The 19,550-nt window shown below is 44.6% G+C and overlaps 1 protein-coding gene across 6 annotated transcripts in view; it reads left to right on the forward strand.

Moving 5' to 3' along the window:
- Window positions 1-458: 458 nt before the first annotated feature.
- The window catches only part of ASCC2 (activating signal cointegrator 1 complex subunit 2), a gene marked incomplete at both ends in the record, with an annotated part of 33,311 nt that continues 14,219 nt past the window's right edge, over window positions 459-19,550 (forward strand). For 3 of the 6 annotated variants that reach the window (XM_084253400.1, XM_084253401.1, XM_084253402.1), the window contains 6 exons: window positions 474-554; window positions 6,156-6,326; window positions 7,288-7,417; window positions 12,291-12,358; window positions 13,216-13,326; window positions 14,457-14,569. In XM_084253400.1, the coding sequence (XP_084109526.1) occupies window positions 474-554; window positions 6,156-6,326; window positions 7,288-7,417; window positions 12,291-12,358; window positions 13,216-13,326; window positions 14,457-14,569 (674 nt within the window). Of the gene's footprint in view, window positions 555-5,629; window positions 5,789-6,155; window positions 6,327-7,287; window positions 7,418-12,290; window positions 12,359-13,215; window positions 13,327-14,456; window positions 14,570-19,550 lie in introns of all 6 variants that reach the window. The other 3 variants (XM_084253398.1, XM_084253399.1, XM_084253403.1) reach the window with 3 other exon arrangements.

The raw sequence follows: 19,550 nt of genomic DNA on the forward strand, positions 1-19,550 counted from the left end.
CCCTTAAAAGACTTAAAATCTGATTAGGGATAGAAGCAGAATTGTTCATCAAACATGGATGAAGTTGCTTCTACACTAGGGCTTTGCTGTTCATGGAAGAAGTAGCAAGAGAAAGGAGACTCAGGCTATATCTTCACAGATCCCACAGGTCAAGGAGGGCACAGAACTGGCGGCTTAATTAGACAATCTAAATTCTTTTAGCTATTACTTCTCAAAGGCGGTGGAAATACATTAAGAGTCACTTGGAAATGTTTTCTTCCTCAACTGAGAACTTCTTCAGGCAAAAAGGTCACTTCAATCTGGATTAGTAGGTGCAGGAACAAGACCCCTGAGATACAGACCAGGAGTCCCGTGAGGTTGAAGCTTCTCTACTGGCCCTGGAATCAACACCAAAGCAGGCCCCTGTCCCCAGGAGCCTATGTGTCTGCTCTCTTCTCCCATCCATATTCCTTTCAGGAGGGTCACGCAGCACAATGCCAGCTCTGCCCCTGGATCAACTCCAGATCACCCACAAGGACCCGAAGACAGGAAAGCTGAGGACTTCACCAGCGCTGGTGAGCCGGTGCCTTGAGGCCATTCAGCCTGATACTATCATTCTTGCAATTTCAGAACCAAAGTAAATTCCTTTTTTATCTGTTCCAAGAATGACCCAAGGACCATAGTCAGTAATTCAGTAACTGAGATACTACTAGGTCTTCCAGACCCAGTGTAGAAGTGTCCTTTCCAAGTAGCAACTTGAATTTGAGTAGTATTTTCCACGTTGCCATCCCACACCTTCCCCCCAAAGCATTTAATTTTGAATCAGAGTCTGAAGGCATTTCTGACTCAGCCTGAGCTGGCCTAGAAATGGATCTGGCCCAAAGCCGGGTTTGGGGATTTGACCCTTTGAGAGGTATTCAAGTTTCAGGCAGGCCTTTCTTAGAGCTATCTGAACTGCTATCCACACTTTAGGGGGAACACTGATTTCAGAGGCCGGGCCGTCTTTTATCTCAACGGGCTACATACAGACTCTGCAGGGCTTGTGAGACTGAAAAATAAGGAGGCTGTGGGCATGTTGATTACCAGCTATGAAGAGAGATTAGAGCCACGGAGAAGTGCCAAGCTGCTGAAGGAGACAGACATGGGGACTAGAGTCCCCGTACCCACTGCTATTTTCCCAAGAATATGAGCTTACTAGAACAAAGTGAGAGGAAGTATTTTCTGGGGGCTTGAGTAAAGTCGTGGGAAACAACATCCTTGGTGTTTAATTTCCTGCTTTTTGGATGGCTTCCTTTTACGTCCTAACTGCTCTCTGAAAATAGTATTTGACATTTATAGAGCACTCGCTCTGGGGCAAACCTTCTTAAAACTTCACCTGGATTATCTCATTTAAGCCACACCACAGCCCCTGTGTATAGTATTTTGGTTGTCCCCATTTTGCAGATGAGGAAACAAAGAGTTTAAGGTCACAAAACTAGGATATTAACCTTTTTTTCTATAAAGCCTCTCTTTTAAATAAAATTTTTTTTAGGTATGGGGAGTATTTATCAGAAAATCTAGAGCTGTTCTGTCCACTCATGCAGTCACCTAATATGGTAGCCATATTCATAGAGTGATGGAGCTCTTGTTATGTGGGTACTACAATGAGGAATTGGAGTTTTTAATTAATTTTAGTTCATTTAAGTTAAAATAACCCTTTGTGGTGAACGCCTATTACATTGGCCAGCTCCAATAAAAAGCAGCTCCATTATTGCAGGAAGTTGCAATCATGTTAGATAGTGCAGGAGACTGGCTCCTTAAGAAGTCAAATCTGATTTTCCACCTCAGTCCTTCCCTGAATACTGCATTTCTAGACTGTGGGCTGATGGTTGGAAGGCACATACAATCAGGAAATGTCCTGACAGGAGGGGACGGGATCTTGAACTGGGTATTTACGGGTGAATAAGCTCTAGCCAGGTTGCATAATGGGAAAAGGGTGGACCTGGCAGGAGGACCTGATATGCCTGAAGTCCTGAGAGACCTGACTCCACGAGCAACCACAAGTCACTTGGGGTGGAAGCAATATTGCAGAGGTAAGGAGCGTGGGTTTTGCGTTTGATCTCATACATACTTGGCTACGTGACTAGGCAGGTTACTCAACTTCTCTAAGCCTCATCCCAAAGAGTATTAATAGAACCAGCTTTGTGGAGTGGTTGTACAGATAGCAGAACATAGTAAGCGCTCAATAATGATGGTGATGGCAACAGTGACAACAGCAGAAACATTGGGGAATAGTGTGAGAAGAGGGGTGAGCTGAGGGAGACAGCTATTTGACTAAAGGGTCTTACCCTGCAGGCTTCAGAAGCTCCTGAAAGAGTGTACTGAGATGTGTACCCACTCTGTATTTGTCTCTTTAGTCCCAACTTGGGGCAAGAACATGTCTAACCAAGGGACAGCCACCATGCTGCCTTTCAGGGTGATAGGTGAAGCCAATGTTGTTTGAGTAGCTACTGTGTACCCAGCATATACTTGGTGCCATTGAAAATTCACAAGGCCAGAATGGGTTAATGAACTCTTGGGGAATACAAGACTCATGTAAGTGGAACATTTGGAGAACAGTGCAAAGTGGCTTTCTTTCAAGATAAACATGTTTAATAAGCAGAGAATATTCAGAAGCTTCCTGGTGCAAAGGGGACCTAAGTCAGGTATGAAGGGTGGAAGATACAGTTGGGGTCCTGCACTGCCTAGAAATGTTCATGGTCCTATGAGCTACAGAATAAAGTCTCCACTTTGGAACTTGGCATTCACAGACCTTGAAAGACTCTGACAATATCTCGTCATTCATTTCCTCCATTCATTCCTTTGTCCAGCCAGCAAATGTATATGGAGAGTTTGTTTGATACCAGGCAGTGCTCTGTGGATTGGGAATGTGTGAGCATCAAATGGTCTCCAGAGACCCACAGTCTAGTGGTGAGACAGAAGGCAGAGCCTCCCTTTTTATATAATTGTATTGGAGTATCACTGAAGCACAATTTTTACTCCACATTTTTAAAGTAACATAATTTGATTATATTTTATATCTGTTTTTGATACCCATGAAACTATTACCGTAATCAAGATAATGAACATTTCCAATAACAACGAAGGTTTTTCTCCCTGTCCATAGCAACTACTAATCCAAAAGCACATTCAGGCCTCCCCGGTGGCACAGTGGTTGAGCACTGGGCTGCAAAGCTGCCCACAGCCTCTGCAGCGCCAGTTTGATCCCGAGGGTCCCACATGGCGCACAGACCTCTCCTGCCACGCCCACTGCTCCTCTCAGCAGTGTACTTTGTCAGTCTGCCTGTTCTGCTCCCTGCTCTGCTCTGGTGGATTCTCTCACCTTCCCACACTTCTGACTGTACCCAGTGCTTGCATAAATAAATAAATAAATAAATAAATAAATCTTTAAAAAAAAAAAAAAGGCACTTTCTATGCAGTTCAACAGCAGGGTTACAGTTGGGAAGCACAGAGCACAGGAGCTGGGAAAGCCCAGGTGAGCCCTTAACCCGTTCAGGGATGGGAGTTGAGGAGACTTCCTCGAGAAGGTGAGGTCAGAGCTAGGTTCAGAAGGACAAGTGGCAAGACCAGGATGGCATGTGGACACTGTAGGTCATTTGGTAGATCTATAGTGCCTGGTGCTTGCTTTAGTAAGGTCTACAGTCCTTAGCCCTGTGACCTTGGCAAAATTACTAAACCTCACTGAGTCTTTGTTTCCTCTTCTGTAAAATGGGGAGAATACTATCTCCTTTTTAAATAGTTGTAGACAAAAGAAAAAAATACTGTGGGACTTGCCTCCTCTGTAGCTGGCACAAGTCAGATCCTCAAAAATAGTGACTTTATTATCATCATTCCAACATTCTCTTCCTCCAAATCTATCTCCCACCATCCAGTGCAATCTGTGCCCCCTTTTTTATGGCCCATTTTTATGCCTCCATAAAAATTCTGTTTCTGCCATTTAAAAATCCTTCCCATCCTCCAAGGTCCAATTCACATGCTGCCTGTTCTGGGAAACTTTCCCTTGTCCTCCAGATGTGGTTAATCCCCTTTGATTCCCATAATCCCTCAGCAGGTTTGAGTTGTCACTTCCTGTTTTGTGCTCATTTAATGGCTTAGATCTGCATCTTCCCCTCTGGAGCACGGGCTCTGTGAGCACCTGGATGCTTCTCTTCATGTGCCTATCACAACTGGCACAGGGTGCCAGTAAATGTTTGCAGGATTGCAAGGAAGTTAGACTCTCAGGGATATATGTATGTGTGTCTTTGGGGGGCAGGGGAACAGCGAGTAGTCTGCTCTGAGAAATGAAGTGCCAATAGATTGGGTGGGTGAGTGGTGGGGAGGGGGTCTTACATACCAAGACCCTTATTGCAAGGTGATGAATTTAGGCCCCAGAGAGTAATTTTGACCTTGTTGCAGCCAGTAGGATTATTTTTTCAAGAGATTTATTCTTGGAACCCCATTATATAAATCCTAATATAAATGGGAGGGGTCCTAAAGACCCACCTGGGAGGTAGCCCCTGAGGAATCCTTGTGGGACCCAAAGACTCCTTAGTTTGAAGACTTGCATTAGGTCATAGGGAGGCATAGGTGATTCTCAAGGAGACTGGCCAGTCAGTCATGACTTCCCTGTTCCCCCTGGACTAACAGACCTGGAAGTGGGTGGATGTGACTGATAACAGCTGAGGTGTTAGTCTTTGCCTTCCTCCTATTACCACTGCCCCTGGAGAAAGCAGCCCTTCTGTAGACACAGGGAAAACTGAGCTCTTCGTCTTTTCTTTATGGTGAACAAAGTAAGATTTGTTCATGGGGAGGTAAGGATTAGAAGAAAGAACTTGTGATTCTAAACTGAGACCTGCAATTACTTGATTAGCATCTTTTCTTTAAAAAAATTACTGAGGTTTTTCTCTGATTTACAGAAAGGGTACAACACAGTGATACATACAGTTTGCTACTATTTATGTAAGGAAATTGAAAACAGATCCAGGCAAATACCTTATACAGGTACATTTTAACATAAATGCCTAGAAAAGATCTGTGGGACATTCATCGGATAATGAGTGGTTATCTCTGGGATGGCACAGAGAAGGGGAGTATGATCCCAGGTGACTCACCTTCCCTGTAGTGTCATAAGAAGCATATGTCTCACTGGTATAATTAAAAGATAATTTAACAAAATAATTTGAAAATTAAGAATATTCACTTTTTTTTAAATTGGAAAATATATTCAAGCCCTAGTTCCCTCCAACCAGAGATAGCTACCATTAGCTTTGGGGTATTTTGGCTCCTACACTTTTTTTCTAACCTTTGTATGAATGTGTTAAATATTTATGCTTTTTTAAAAATCCAAAACCTGGTTATATTAAATAGAGATTTGTATCCTGTTTTCTCTTCCCTTAACCTTTCCCCATGTCATTAAATACTCCCCACCAAAAAACATGGTTTTTAACACCTGCCTAGTGTTCCCGGGAAGCAACCAAGCTCCCTTTGTTAGATACACTTGGTTCTTTATGCTTAAAAGCTCCTTGGAGGGTCACCAGTTGGAACAGCCAAGTGTTGTCATTGCTGTGGGTTGGCAAATGGGCCCTCGCTGACTAACCTCTGCCACGTTAACACGTGGTTTTTGGATCCGTAGCACCCCGAGCAGAAGGCAGACCGGTATTTTGTGTTATACAAACCGCCCCCTAAAGACAACATTCCCGCCCTAGTGGAGGAGTACCTGGAACGCGCCACCTTCGTAGCCAATGACCTCGACTGGCTCCTGGCCTTGCCTCACGATAAATTCTGGTGCCAGGTAACATTCTATCAAAATTAATGCTAAGACAAAGCACATGACATGCCATTGGTTGGTTGTTGTTGTTTTTCTCCCCCTAGGAGGTGCTTTTTTTCTCTACTTCTTACACTGGATCCTTAACAGCAATTTGTGGTTTGGATTATTCTGTCTTGTATCACAATCTTAATGATATTTTCACCACGCCTTCCAAAGTGTCCTTTTTAGAAACTTGTGTTTAGCCCTTAGCTCATTTATACCTCCTTGGTCCCTTGGGGTTGGAGTGTTTGCTATAGGCCAGGGCTGATGGGCCAAGAGTCTCTGCACAGTCTATCCACAAGCCCTTGGGTCTCAGTGACAAATCCTCTCTCTCCTGTCTCACTTGGCTTAGGTTATCTTTGACGAGACTGTGCAGAAGTGCCTGGACTCTTACCTGCGCTATGTCCCCCGAAAGTTTGATGAATGGGTGGCTCCAGCCCCTGAGGTTGTTGATATGCAGAAGCGCCTCCATCGAAGTGTTTTTCTCACCTTCCTCCGCATGTCCACTCACAAGGAATCCAAAGTAAGTCCCTGGTCCCGTGATAGGTTGACACCCGACACCCTGTACCTCTGTGCTGGACTCCCAGGCCCCTGGGAAGGAAGGCTCTGGAAGTGTTGAGTTTCCTCTTTGTCTTCCCCCTGCCTTTATTCCCACCATTGGGGAAGAAATCTGTGCCACCTCCCTTATCCTCTAATTCTCCGGGCCCGTCTGTATTACACCCAGTGTTCTCATCAATGGGAGCCGAGGGCTCTTTGCCAGGTGACGCGTGACTGTGCCTTTTGTCATGCGTCAGAAGGAGAACATTGATTCTGATTTTTTTAAAGGAACTTGTATGTGCTTTTTAAAATCCATTAGTGTTTTTTCCCCTGGATTTTAGAAATAGTAGTGCTATCTGTATACAACTCAAAAATTACAGAAATATTTTGTAGATAGTGAAGGTCATCCACAAGGTCTCCTTCTTCCAAAATAACCACTGTTAAGGTGCTTGTTATTTCAGGAAATTTTTTTCCTCTCAGTATATGTGTGTATTTATTTTCAAAATCACTTTCTTGCTTTTTAGCTTTCAGTATGGAAATTTTCAAATATGCACAAAAATATAATGAACCCCATTTACCCATCACCCAGCTTTGATGATTATCAACATTTTGCTGATCGGTTTTCTCCTTTCTCATGAGTTTTCTTTTTATCCTGGAATATTTCAAAGTAATCCCAGACATCATGGTAATTAACCCATAAATATTTTTGAATGAATCTCCAACCGACTGTTAAATAGTTTGCTTTTGCTTTTTTTTACATTGAAGTGAAGAGTGGCCATTGCTCCAGGTCAGTACTTGAGCCTCAGGATGTCCACAGTGTGGACAGACCTTCATTTATTAGCCAGTCCCCTGTTGATGGACCTGAAGGTGGTTGTTACCTGTGAGTTCACTATACTTTACATGTGCTTTCAGAAAGTCTCAGTTTCTCTCTCTGCACTGTTCCTTAGGATCACTTCTTTTCCCCCTCTGCTTTTGGAGAATTCCTCTACGAACACTTTCTTTTTGACATCCCAAAGATCCTGGACCTCTGTGTGCTCTTTGGAAAAGGCAACTCGCCATTGCTCCAGAAGATGATAGGTACGTGGGGCGTGAGGCCTGGGGGGTTGCACAGAGGTGACTTCCACATCCCACACTACAGGTTCCAAAGGTAGGTACCTTGCTGACTACGGGGGGTTTCAGAACAGCAGCAGCAGGTCGTACTTACAGATTATTTAACAGATAGATGAGTGTCAACACCAAAGAGCTGGCCAGGTGGCAGTGAGAGAGTGGAAAATGAAAATGTATACCACATGGTTCCTCAATACAGGCTTAGTATTAGGCCATGTATCAGACAATTGAAGGATAGAGAAGTTTGCTTTGGTGAGAGCTAACCTTTGAGTGCTCACTGGGGGCCCAGCACTCTGCTGAGCACTCCTCATATGTTATCTCGGTTGACCCCACAGCACCCTGTAACATACATAATGCTGCCATCATCCAGGTTACAGATCAGGAAACCAAAGTTAAAATACAAGGTGCTTGGCTAAAAGGCCACAAGTAAGTATCCAGGTTGGGATTTAGGTCATTGTATAGCCCTGATTTTTTTTTTTTTTTTTTTTATATATATATATATAGAGGCACGTTTTCTTTCTTTCTTTCTTTCTTTGTTTTTGTTTATACATGCACTGGGTACAGTCAGAAGCGCGGGAGGGTGAGAGAATTCACCAGAGCCAGAGCGGGGAGCAGAGCAGGCAGAAGGACCGAAGTACACTGCTGAGGGGAGCAGCGGGCGGCAGGAGAGGTCTGCGCGCCATGTGGGACCCTCCTCTGGTGGCCGGGGAGCAGCCGGGGATCGAACCGGCGCCGCAGAGGCCGCGGGCAGCTTCGCAACCCAGCGCTCAACCGCTGCGCCACCGGGGAGGCCCTGATTCTTAAGCTCTTATTCTTTGCCACTCCTTGCTTCAGGGATGATGGGGCTGCCTCAGAAATGTATGATTTGCATTGTTGCTAAGAATAGATAGGGACAGAATTCAGAAAGGACTCTTGGGTTGTGAAAGGAACAGATATCAGCAGTTGTATCCTGTCAGGAGGATTTCTGTGGGCTGAAAGATTCAACCAGAGACAGAAGCTTTGCTGGGCTGCTGCTGAGGGACCAGCAGGCCAGTGGATTCCTCTTTGAATCACAACTTGTGACTTTGCACCCGAGACGTGTTCATTCTGGACACCCCCATAGGCCCTTCACACCCTGAAACTAGGACACAATCTTGCAAATGCCCAGTTACAAAGCTGAGTTATCCCTTGAAATAGTTTCTTTCCTTCCTTCTGCCCCCTCTAATAATAAAGGTAATGTGTTAATTTAGAAGATTTTGGAAAAATATAAAGTATAAAGAAACAGGGAAGCAGTTACTAAATTCTTGTACCCAGAAACAATCACTTGGTGATTATATCTTTCCAGTCTCTTCTCTGTATTAAAAAAAATATATATATATATATATATGTGTGTGTGTGTGTGTATGTGTATATATATGTATACACACATATATTTTAAGGGTGTGTATATGTATATTTATATATATGTCTATACATACATACACATATATACATCAGAGTATTATTTATATTAAATTTCACATCTAGCCTTTTCATTGGGACAACTTCTGTTTTCTCATTCAGATATGATTATTGCCTGATCATCCATTAATTTATTTTCCCAGGGGAAGACCCTTAATAATTTTACTGTAGACTAAGATTATGGGTGAGTGAGCACAAGCAGGCACCCATAATTACATATTCATTCAGTTCGGTTCGAAAAGAGCATTCCAGGAGGCAGCACCAGGAGACAGGAAGGGGAAGCTGAAGTCAGATCAGGAGGGCTTCATGCCAGGTTTTTGTGCTTGGGAGTGGCATTGTTTGGTGGCTAAAAAGGCAGCCTCTGGAGTTGAACTCTCTGATTCATACCCCAGCTCTATTTCTGTTTATGTCATTTTGATCAAGTCAGTTAGCCACTCTACTTTCAGTTTTCTTATCTGAAGACTGGGAAAACTAATAACATACCAACCTGTGGTTGTGGGGGTTAAATATGAGATGGTGTGAGGCGAGTACTTGGCATGGTGCCTGGCACCTTACGGGCACTTGGTAAGTGTGAGCTCTTGCTGTAATGAGACCGTGGGAGCTCTGGGAGCCCAGAGCAGGGTGAGGAGCCATCTGGTAATAAAGTTAATCTGGTGACATGTGGGTGGGCATGGTGGGACAAGAGACCATGCAGGAGGCTAGCACTTTAGTGTAGGTTTCAAGGGAGAGTCTGGTTGAGTTGGTGGGGTGGAAAGGACATTCAGGAAGTAGAATAAATCAGGGCTTAGTGAGATCAGCTGGAGAGAGAAGTCTTAATGATTCTGGAAAAACTGGTGTTGGTTGAAGGAAAGCGACCTTCAGGAGGACAGGGAGTAGGTTGTGAGTAGAAGCAAGGTAAGTGTTAGATCTGTTGGGTGGAAGGTGTCTGTATGGATACCGGGAGTGATGATATCTGGCCACAGTTCTCGATGACTGAGTAAGGGTGGAGTGAGAAATCTCTTTTGAGAGTCAGGTGAAAACTATCACCAGAAAAATGTACCCCTTATAAATTTTGAGGTGTTTTAGAATGTTCTGATCCCCTGATTAAACCCTAAATTGGCTTATTAAGGAGAGCCCTTGTTTTTGTTTTGTTTTGTTTTACTCTCAGAAGTTGGCTAATTGGAAGAGTGCAGTGTCAGCCATCAGTAGTTCCTTTATTGTGCGTGTACATGTATGTGTGTATGCATGTGTGTGTGTCTACAGGCCCCTTCTTTATATATCCCTAACAAACACACACACACTCCCCTCCCGTCCACCACCACACACAACAGCTCTCTTTCTCACCCTTGAGCAAAAGGCACAGCAAGGGGAAACCTCCACTTTCTCTACCACAGAAGCTCTTGAGCAAAGCAGATCAGCTGTAAAAGGGTCGACAAGGGAAAGAAGAAGGGAACAAGAAAATTGGCTGATTGTCCTCTGCACAGGAGCCTTACCCTGTCCCTTTCTGCCCCTTCCCCCTTTTAAATCTCAGGACTGGTGTTGAGAATCATCAAGTGTAATTTTGAAAGTAGGACCTTTTAGTTAGTGTCTCTTGGAGCTGCTTTGCCAAAGCAGGAGTTTATTGGGCCTTGGTCTTATTGAGGTTTGCACCGATCTATTTGTCAATACCTTCTATTCTTCCTGGGTTTCTGAATTGCTCTAGTCAGAGAAGGGACATTTCAAAGCATGCCATTGCTGTCCCTTACCTTTTAATTACTTCTTTAAGAGATTGAAAGTCATATTTTCACTTCATTGTCACTAGAATAAAATAGAGAGGAAAGGGACTCAGAAGTCCCCAAGGGTAGATTTTGAATTGTGACCTCTTTTGGATGCTTGTAAAACATTCCTGTTACTCCAGAGTATACATTGGAAGAATTGTGAGAGTGCTTTCCCCCTTGCCAGCTGGTCGGGTTTGGTGAGGCTAACCTGAGGTCTCTGGGGAGGCGACCTGCTCCTGATGCCTGGGTTAGGAGGCAGTGCCTAGAGAAGGTGAAACCTGCCTTATGGTGGGCCTAGCTCTGGGAGGTCACTGCAGGCAGGAGGTGGGGGCAGGGCTTGTTCTTTGAGGTTGAAAATGGTGCGAGGGAGAGATGCAACGCCGGGAATGGTGATAAGGTGACCAGAGATACTGGGGCCGTATCTCATTTGTCAGGGCTCTTTGTGCTATGGGCAAGTTCAGATTTGACCTTGAAGATACTTAGGATAGGAGGGCTTTATAAAAAACAGCAGAGGTTGGTGGGGAGACAACTCAGGTACTCCTTGCCTGTCAAGATTAGGAGGTGGGCACAGATGGCCAGGGAGTTCCTTCATAGGCTGAGGAGTCAGCAGCTACCTGCAGGTGAGAGGCACTGAGCAATCTTAGATGCTGGTAAAACTCAGCTTCTGGACTCAAGAACCAAATGGCATCTAGGAAAGTGTTTATGGAAAGTCCAGCTACCAAGTGACTTGCTTACTCACCGAGCTCCATCTGGCTTTGATCACATTCATTTTCAAATCCTAGAGGATGGGGTGAAGGCCAAAAAGGTTTTAAGGAAATCAAGGATGGGCTTGCCAAAGAATTCAGAACATCCTGACAATCGGCTTGCTTTAGGTGCAAGGACCACTGTGCCTCTTCTTAAGGGTGCTGGCATATAATACCATCAGGTCCCCCAGCTAACCATGTTTCTCCTCCTCTCCCTCCCTTGCCACTTGGGCAGCCAGAACACTTGGTTTCTGTTCCAGTTACCATATGCTCTAACCCACACACTCACAGCAGCAGCAGTTAGGGGATAGTAAACACTTGGAGAGGAGGAGCTTCATTTTATAGGAGCAGCTACAAATGTATGGTAAATCTATCTCCAGGTCCTTCTCTGGCTTCTCACCTTGGAGTAGGATAGTTAGCATATTCAAAAGCAGAGAGTAAGAGAATTTCTAAAGAAGTTGCTCCCTAGAGTCTTTTCATATTATTGGAGGCATGGCCTGGCAAGAACCCTGGCTTGTAGCATCCGACTTTCTTGAGCAAAGAGATCATATCTCCTCATTTTCCTGGATGACGGACTCCAACTTCCAAAGTCAGTGCTCTCATACAAGGCACAGTGCCCAAGTGTGGACACTACTTGGGGACATCAAGAGCAAGCTGGTTTGACAAGGGCAGGTCTTTTCCATAATTCATTAGGCAGAAGTACTTAAAAGGTTAAATTGTGCTGAGCTAGTCCTTCTCCGACTCTGGGGAAGTTTCTAGGCTTGATCAAAGCTCCCTGCCAGCAGGGCCTGCGCCAGGACTGCCCTAGTGCAGACAGGCTTCCAAAAGGGGAGAAAGGTCACAACCTGCTGGCAGCCATTTATGAAGCGTCCTCTCCACCCCCACGCTCATTTCCCAATTCCTACCTTTCTCTTCTCTTTTCAGGAAACATCTTTATCCAGCAGCCAAGCTACTATAATGACTTGAATGAAACCATGCCTACCATCCTTCAGGTACCAGCTCTCAGTCCTGTCCAGGGGAGGGTGACTCTGGGAGAAATATTTGTTCCCCACACCCTCTAGACCCAGCTCCAGAGGGGCTCTGTCCTGTCCCTCACCACACCCCTTCAAAATCACCCTTTCCCTCTTGAACAGAACTGGAATCGAAGGACTGTCCAGCTCTCATCCAAAAGGAGCTTGATTTTATTTTGGGTTGTTTGCTGGCAGCCACAGGCCTTTAGAGATAGATCTATATATCTCAAATAAAGGCTTTGAAGTTTTAGAAAACCATTTTACAAAATAATGTTCATTATAAAAAATTTGGATAATATAAAAAAAAACCAAAGAGGAAGATAATTATTCTCTCATAATCCTAGTAATGAGAGAGCCACTGTTCCGGGTAAGATTTAGAATAGTTACACGCTATCATTCTTACAAGCACATGGTTTTATGATGGACTCTATTTTTCCTTCACTGTTAATTTGGCTATTATTTCTATATAGTTCCCATAAATTGCCATCTCCAGGGGCTCTCCAGGGGATTACTGAGTGTGTATCTTAAATACTCATTATCATACACTTGCCTGGCTTATCCAGTGAGATAAACTCTGCAGGATTCTTAGAGCTTTACAGAGTACATTTTGCTGTTTTAATCCTCACCAAAATACTGTCAGAAGGGTACCCCCATCATGCCCATTTTACAATTTCTGCTCTGAACCTGTTCTCTGAGAAGGTCATTGTCTCAACTTGTGTCCTAGGTATACTGGTCTGTATCTCAGAGATTCCAAGGAGTTTTCAGATCACTCATTCTGTCTACAGGACAGGGATCATTGTTTAATAGGATGTGAGAAAGTCACCTTTTGTGTTTCACAGGTCTTCAGCAATATCCTCCAGCAATGTGGTTTGCAAGGGGATGGGGCCAGCACCACACCCCAGAAGCTCGAGGAAAGAGGCCGATTGACTCCCAGCCACATGCCTCTCCTGGTGAGGATGCCCTTTACCCCAGCCTCTTTCTGGCTAGCAGCAGACCCAGCAGCTGCTTCTTCACTCACAGCCCCTTTCCCTACCTGAGTAAGCAACTATCCCCATCACACAGGTTTAGACTATTTCAGCAGGCTTTCATTCTCCTGTGGGAACTTTGTTTATGGAATAGTGGAAAGAACGGGGAATTAGTATCCAGATAATGGGGGGGTTTAGTCTTCATTTCATTCAGCTCAGCAGATTCATTGAAACAGTCATTGGTTTAGCAATTTGTACAATGTCAGGCCCGGGCTGGGTGCTGGTGGGTAAATCAGTAAGCGAAAACAGACAGGGAATGCATGTTCCGTGGAACTTACAATCTACGGAGGTGACAGACGAAGGTAAGTATTTAAGGAGTCTGGACATATGTGGGGCCTTGTGCTTAGAAGCACTGAAGAAACAACAGGAAAGTGGCAGCTGTGAGTGGTCCTCCTAGAGCTTGCAGTCTCCTGGGAAAACAGACGTTAAAGTGTGTCAGAAAGGAGCACATGTTTTGGGAACATGTTTTTAAGTACTTTGGGAACATGTTTTTAACGCGCTTTTAACTTATTAAGGGTAAAGTTACTTTCCTTATCAGTAAAATGGACATCCTACAGCTGCCCCGTCTACTTTTTAGAGTTGGCATGAGAATCAGGAAATTGCATCAGAAGGCACTCCGTGTTCCATACACCCTTTTCAGAGTGTAAGAAACCTGAGAAAAGTGTGGGCTTAATATTCTTGTCCTCACTGGGATGTACTTCCCGTGCAGGACCATGGGTATTGTCTTCAGACTCAATTAGTTTCCTTCATCTTGAAAGAGAGAATCCTATTATCCTGGAGCTAGCGGTAACCCTAGAGATTGTGGGGTCTACACCCATTGGGGCTACAGTAGCAAGGCCTGAAACGTAGGTAGACAGCTAGACGGAGTGCTGTGCCCAGATCCTGCTTGTAGAGATGGCTCAGGCAGGCTTTGCTCAGGATATCACTGTTCTCTTCTCCCCATGAGGCAGCTGCCTATTGCCCCCTCCCCAACTTTGCCAACTTTGCCTCAGACCCTTCACAAAACTGTATATGGGGACAGAGGAGAATAATGCAGTGTTTTCTTTTGGCAACAGGAATTAAAAGACATTGTTCTCTACCTTTGTGATACGTGCACTACACTCTGGGCCTTTCTGGACATATTCCCTTTGGCTTGCCAAACCTTCCAGAAACACGACTTCTGTTACAGGTACAGCAGTAGTTCTGACTGTCGAAGTAAAGGTTCTACTCATTCAACAAATATGTACTGGGTGCTTAGATTGTGCTGGGCCCTCTTCCGGCGTGGGGATGTCACAGTGAAGAACATTAATAGCACTCCTGCCTGTGTGGAGAAACATTCCCATTTTCTACTAAGAACCTAGTAGAGGGACAAAAATCCAACTAATAAGAATAGGGCAGTTTTAAATCAGCTCTATATTTAAAAAAAGATTTATTTTTATTTATTTATGCATACAAGAATTGGGGTATAGGCCAGAGGTATGGGGGTGAGAGAATTTACCAGAGACAGAGTGGGGAGCAGAATAAGCAGATGTACTGAAATACACTGCTGTGGGGAGCAATGGGTGAGCCAGAAGAGGTCTACTGCACCAGGTGGGTTAGCTCCCTGGCCAGGGATCGAACTTATTGCAGTGGCTGGAGATAGCTTGATAGTGCTGAGACTTAACCCCTTGCCCCACTAGGGAGGCCCAAATTAGCTCTGTTTTGTTTCACAGCCCTTATCATGGACAGGCACAATAGAGTAATAGATAAAAAGTGGCCTGAGGACTTTACCATCTAGTAGAGGGGAGAGCACATGCCAGGAAACAAGCAGATGTGCTCACTGTTGTTGTGAGGCCAACTGTGGTGGCCATATTATGAAGCACTCTGGGAACCAGGGGAGGGGAACAAATTCGGTCTGGTGAAGGGTTCACGGTGACCTTTAAACCATGTCTGGAAGAATGAACAGGACCTTGCCAGCCAGAGAAAGATTGTAGTGGTGGAAAGGCATTCCAGGTAGGCAACGTGAAGGTGTGTATACCAGGGGATGTTCTGGGGAGACCAGGGCAGCAGGAAAAGGGGCCAATAACAGCAAGAAATCAGTAGTAGTCAGACTGAGGTGTGCTGAATGTGCTGGCAGGGAGTTGGCCTTTATTCAATAGGCAGCAGGAGCCACTGGAGGCTTTTATCCAAAAAGGTCCTGCTGGGACAAAGAAAGATGTAGAGGAGGATGTGGGGCAGCAAGGGAGAGCCTCTTTGCCCATTTAGTGCCATGAGCATCTGTCTCTTCTGCAGTAAGAAGGGGGTGCGAGGTTGTGAGCTGGTAGCCTGCGTGTTGCCTGGCAACAGCCGGGGCCAGCCAGTTCTCAGTGACCTCTGGCTGTTGTTCTTGCCAGGTGTCTCCAGCATTCACAGGAGCTTCTGGGGATTGCCCAACTTGGTCCGCCCACCCGTCTGTCCATTTGGTCATTTACTTGCCCATTCAACAAAACATTTATCTAGTGTTGACGTGTGCCAGAGATGGCAGCTGGTGCTCTGACCCCTCCTGGGTCTCCTCAGCTCATGAAAGTCAGACACGAGGGTTCATCAGCCTATCAGAGAATGTTAGAATAAAGCATTGAGCAGCATTTCCCCCAGAAGAAAGGTTAGGTTTGGACTATAGCTGTCCACTTTTTATAAAAGCCATCTTTTCTCTGGCAGATGCTTCCAGGAAATTTTGAAAATACCAAGGGGTAGGAAATTAAAATCACCAAGAGAGATCATGCTGTTCTTAGACTTTTGTATCTGCTTATTTGCACTTACCATAGCCATTTTTTCCATTTTGTTAAAGCATCTTCCCATATGTGGCACAGGTTGCTTTTGAAAAAGTCTTTAGACGTAGAGGGAACTTTTGGAACAACTGACTCCTGCAAGGGATAGTCAGACAGGAGAGCATTCCACCCATCTCAGGGTGAGGATGAAAGAAAGAAAACACTTTTGACTGCAAGTGACACTGCCTGTGACCCACGAGTAGACTGGGGCTGGGCCAACCTGTTCAAACTGTGCTGGAGGCCAGGACCGCCCACTGAGTAAATGCAGCAACCTGGTCCCTGAGGTCTCTCTGCAAGGGGTTACAGTCACCAAACCCATCTTCAACTAATCCCTCTCATAACAACCTTCTTCCTCCTTCCTTCTCTTTCTCTGTCCTTTAATTCATGAATGAATAATATATTCACATGGTTCAGAACTCAGAAAGTATAAAATATACAGTGAAAAGTCTCCCTTTTCCCATTCTGTTCCTCACACACCATTAGGTTTTTTGTGGAATTTTCCAGCAATGTGCCTATACACATGTATATGCTTGTGTAAGCTAATGCGCATATTTTTTTATTGCCTGCCTGCCCCCTTTTTAAAATTTAAATCTGGCATATTATGAGCAATGAGCATTTTATATATATATATATATATATATATATATATATATATATATACACATACATGCTGCAGGAGGTCTTGTTGCCCCAGCCAGATAGAATACTGACAAGCAGCTAAGAGAAAGGGTCTCACACCGTGGGGCTGAAGATCTGACATCCCTTTGCTTTTTGTTCATGGACATAGAGAAAAATTTATCACAAAGTATATTAGGCAATAAATTATATGTATCAGCATATTGTAAGTAAATAGCATGAAAAATTGTCTGTTTAGAAATTAGTTGTTGGACAGTTTGGCCCACTTGACAATGGAAAATGGTTTGTGGTGCATGCCTGACAAGCAATTCAGCACAACAATTGTAGTAGGTCCTTCTATTTTGTTTTCTCTTGAAGTTTCTTGGGAAAGTTTTTAATATGAAGCTATTTGAGTTAAGGAGTTTCTAGGTAGAAAAAGTTCTGATAGCTGAACAGCAGCTGGTCTCCGGCTGAAGGTCATGTGAATAGAATAGTCCTTTGATGCTTAGGCTTTAGCTGATAGGGATGCACTGGTGGTTATTCACTGTTTTAAATAATTGTCTAAATGAAAAAATAAGTAGCTTTAATGTTAGGTCTGGTTTATTATCTATTAACCTTGAAAGCTGCCGTCTAGCTGAGACCTGTAGGGGCCAGTAGTCTATGGGAAACATAATATACTAATTGTTTTTGCTTTACACATGATAATGTATTTCCTTATTATTATTACTAATAATGAATAAAAAAAGACCTGCTGAGTCTCTCAGCAGAAGATACTAGCACCTCACCAAGTGTCAGTGTCTCCTCATTCTACCTCATTCCCCTTCCCCTCAGCCCTTAAGTTTCAGCCCTTTCGTTTTCGCCTAGGCCGTCTCATCCTTTCAGGAACCCCTGACACGATGTTTTGCCGGAGGCTGGTCCCCAGCACATACATACATATACACATACACTGTATTTTCCTTTAAAATTTAATGTATTATCAGTGCATAGATAATCTTCAGTGTTTATTATGACTGGGTAGATTTCATAAGGTCCATAAGTGAACCTTTAGGTGTTTTTTAGTTGTTTGCTATTACCAAAAAATGCTTCAAAGAATAACTTTACACTCACATCATTTTTTAAGTATATCTGAGGAATAGGGACCTCCATGGGGGCGCAAGGGGTTAAGTCACAGCACTGTGAAGCAGTCTACAACCACTGTAGCACGAGTTTGATCCCCGGCCAGGGAGGTGACCCACATGGCGCAGCAGACCTCTCCTGACTCTCCCACTGATCCCCTTAGCAGTGTATTTCAGTCAGTTCGCCTGTTCTGCTTCCTACTTTGTCTCTGGTGAATCATCTTACCCTCCGCAGCTCTGGCCTATACCCCAGTGCATTTATGTATGCATAAATAAATAAATTTTTAAAAAAAAAAGTATATCTGAGGAATAAATTCCTAGAAGTAGAATTTCAGGAACAGATGGTATATGCATTTTTAATTTTCATACATCTTGCCAAATCACCCTCCATTCCAATTCACCCTCCCACCAGCAGTGTTTCTTGGCAACACCTGAATCTGTCTAGACTAGACTGCCCTGTCTTCTGGGTGCTACACAACGGGCTTAGGAAGGTCTAGTTCTTTTGGCCTAATTACCCTCTGCTGTGGATAGCACTGCACAAGGATAGATGTGACCAGAAGCAAACAAATGACAGGCATGTGTTTACAGTGCACTTACTACAAATATAGCACCATTCTAGGCACGTAAGCTGCATTTCTAGCTTTTGGGAGCTTAATATGTTCACAGGAAGAATGAGGCCACAGAACAAGAGGCAGCTGTATTTTTTTTTAAATTTTTATTTATTTATTTTTTTATAGAGGCATGTTTTTATTTATTTGTTTGTTTTGTTTATACAAGCACTGGGTACAGTCAGAAGCGCGGGAGGGTGAGAGAATTCACCAGAGCCAGAGCGGGGAGCAGAGCAGGCAGAAGGACCCAAGTACACTGCTGAGGGGAGCAGCGGGCGGCAGGAGAGGTCTGCGCGCCATGTGGGACCCTCCTCTGGTGGCCGGGGAGCAGCCGGCGATCAAACCGGTGCCGTAGAGGCCACGGGCAGCTTCGCAACCCAGCGCTCAACCGCTGCGCCACCGGGGAGGCCCTATTTTTTTAAATTTTTTAAAAGATTTATTTATTTATTTATTTATGCAAGCACTGGGTACAGTCAGAAGCACAGGAGGGTGAGAGAATTCATCGAGCCAGAGCAGGGAGCAGAACAGGCAGAAGGACCGAAGTACACTGCTGAGGGGAGCAGAGGGCGGCAGGAGAGGTCTGCGTGGCATGTGGGACCCTTGCCCCGTGGCCGGGGAGCAGCCGGGGATCGAACCGGTGCTGCAGAGGCTGCGGGCAGCTTTGCAACCCATTGCGAAACCGCTGCGCCACCGGGGAGGCCCCCGGCAGCTGCATTTTAAATTGTAAGGGCAACATACTCTGAGCTGTGCATTTCATTTTGGGAAGGAGTAAATCATATGGCTGAGCATGATCAGGAAGTGTGTGACAAGGATGGAGAGTTTGAATTTGAGTTGGGAAAGGGTTTGTGTAGGGTTGCCAAGGTAAGAAGCAAGGTTGGCTACGCAGTGCCAAGTATGGCTGTACCAGAAAGAGAGGCACTATAGCTTAATGTCATAGTAGATAGTCTGCTGCTAAAAGTGTTTGAGCAAAAAAAAAAAGTGACCTTGTTGTTTCTCAAATCTTAGTGACTCCTGGGTGGTCCTCATGTCGCTACATTAGGCCTATC

The sequence above is a fragment of the Talpa europaea genome (genome assembly GCF_964194135.1).
Source record: "Talpa europaea genome assembly, chromosome: 14".
In the NCBI taxonomy this organism is placed as follows: domain Eukaryota; kingdom Metazoa; phylum Chordata; class Mammalia; order Eulipotyphla; family Talpidae; genus Talpa; species Talpa europaea.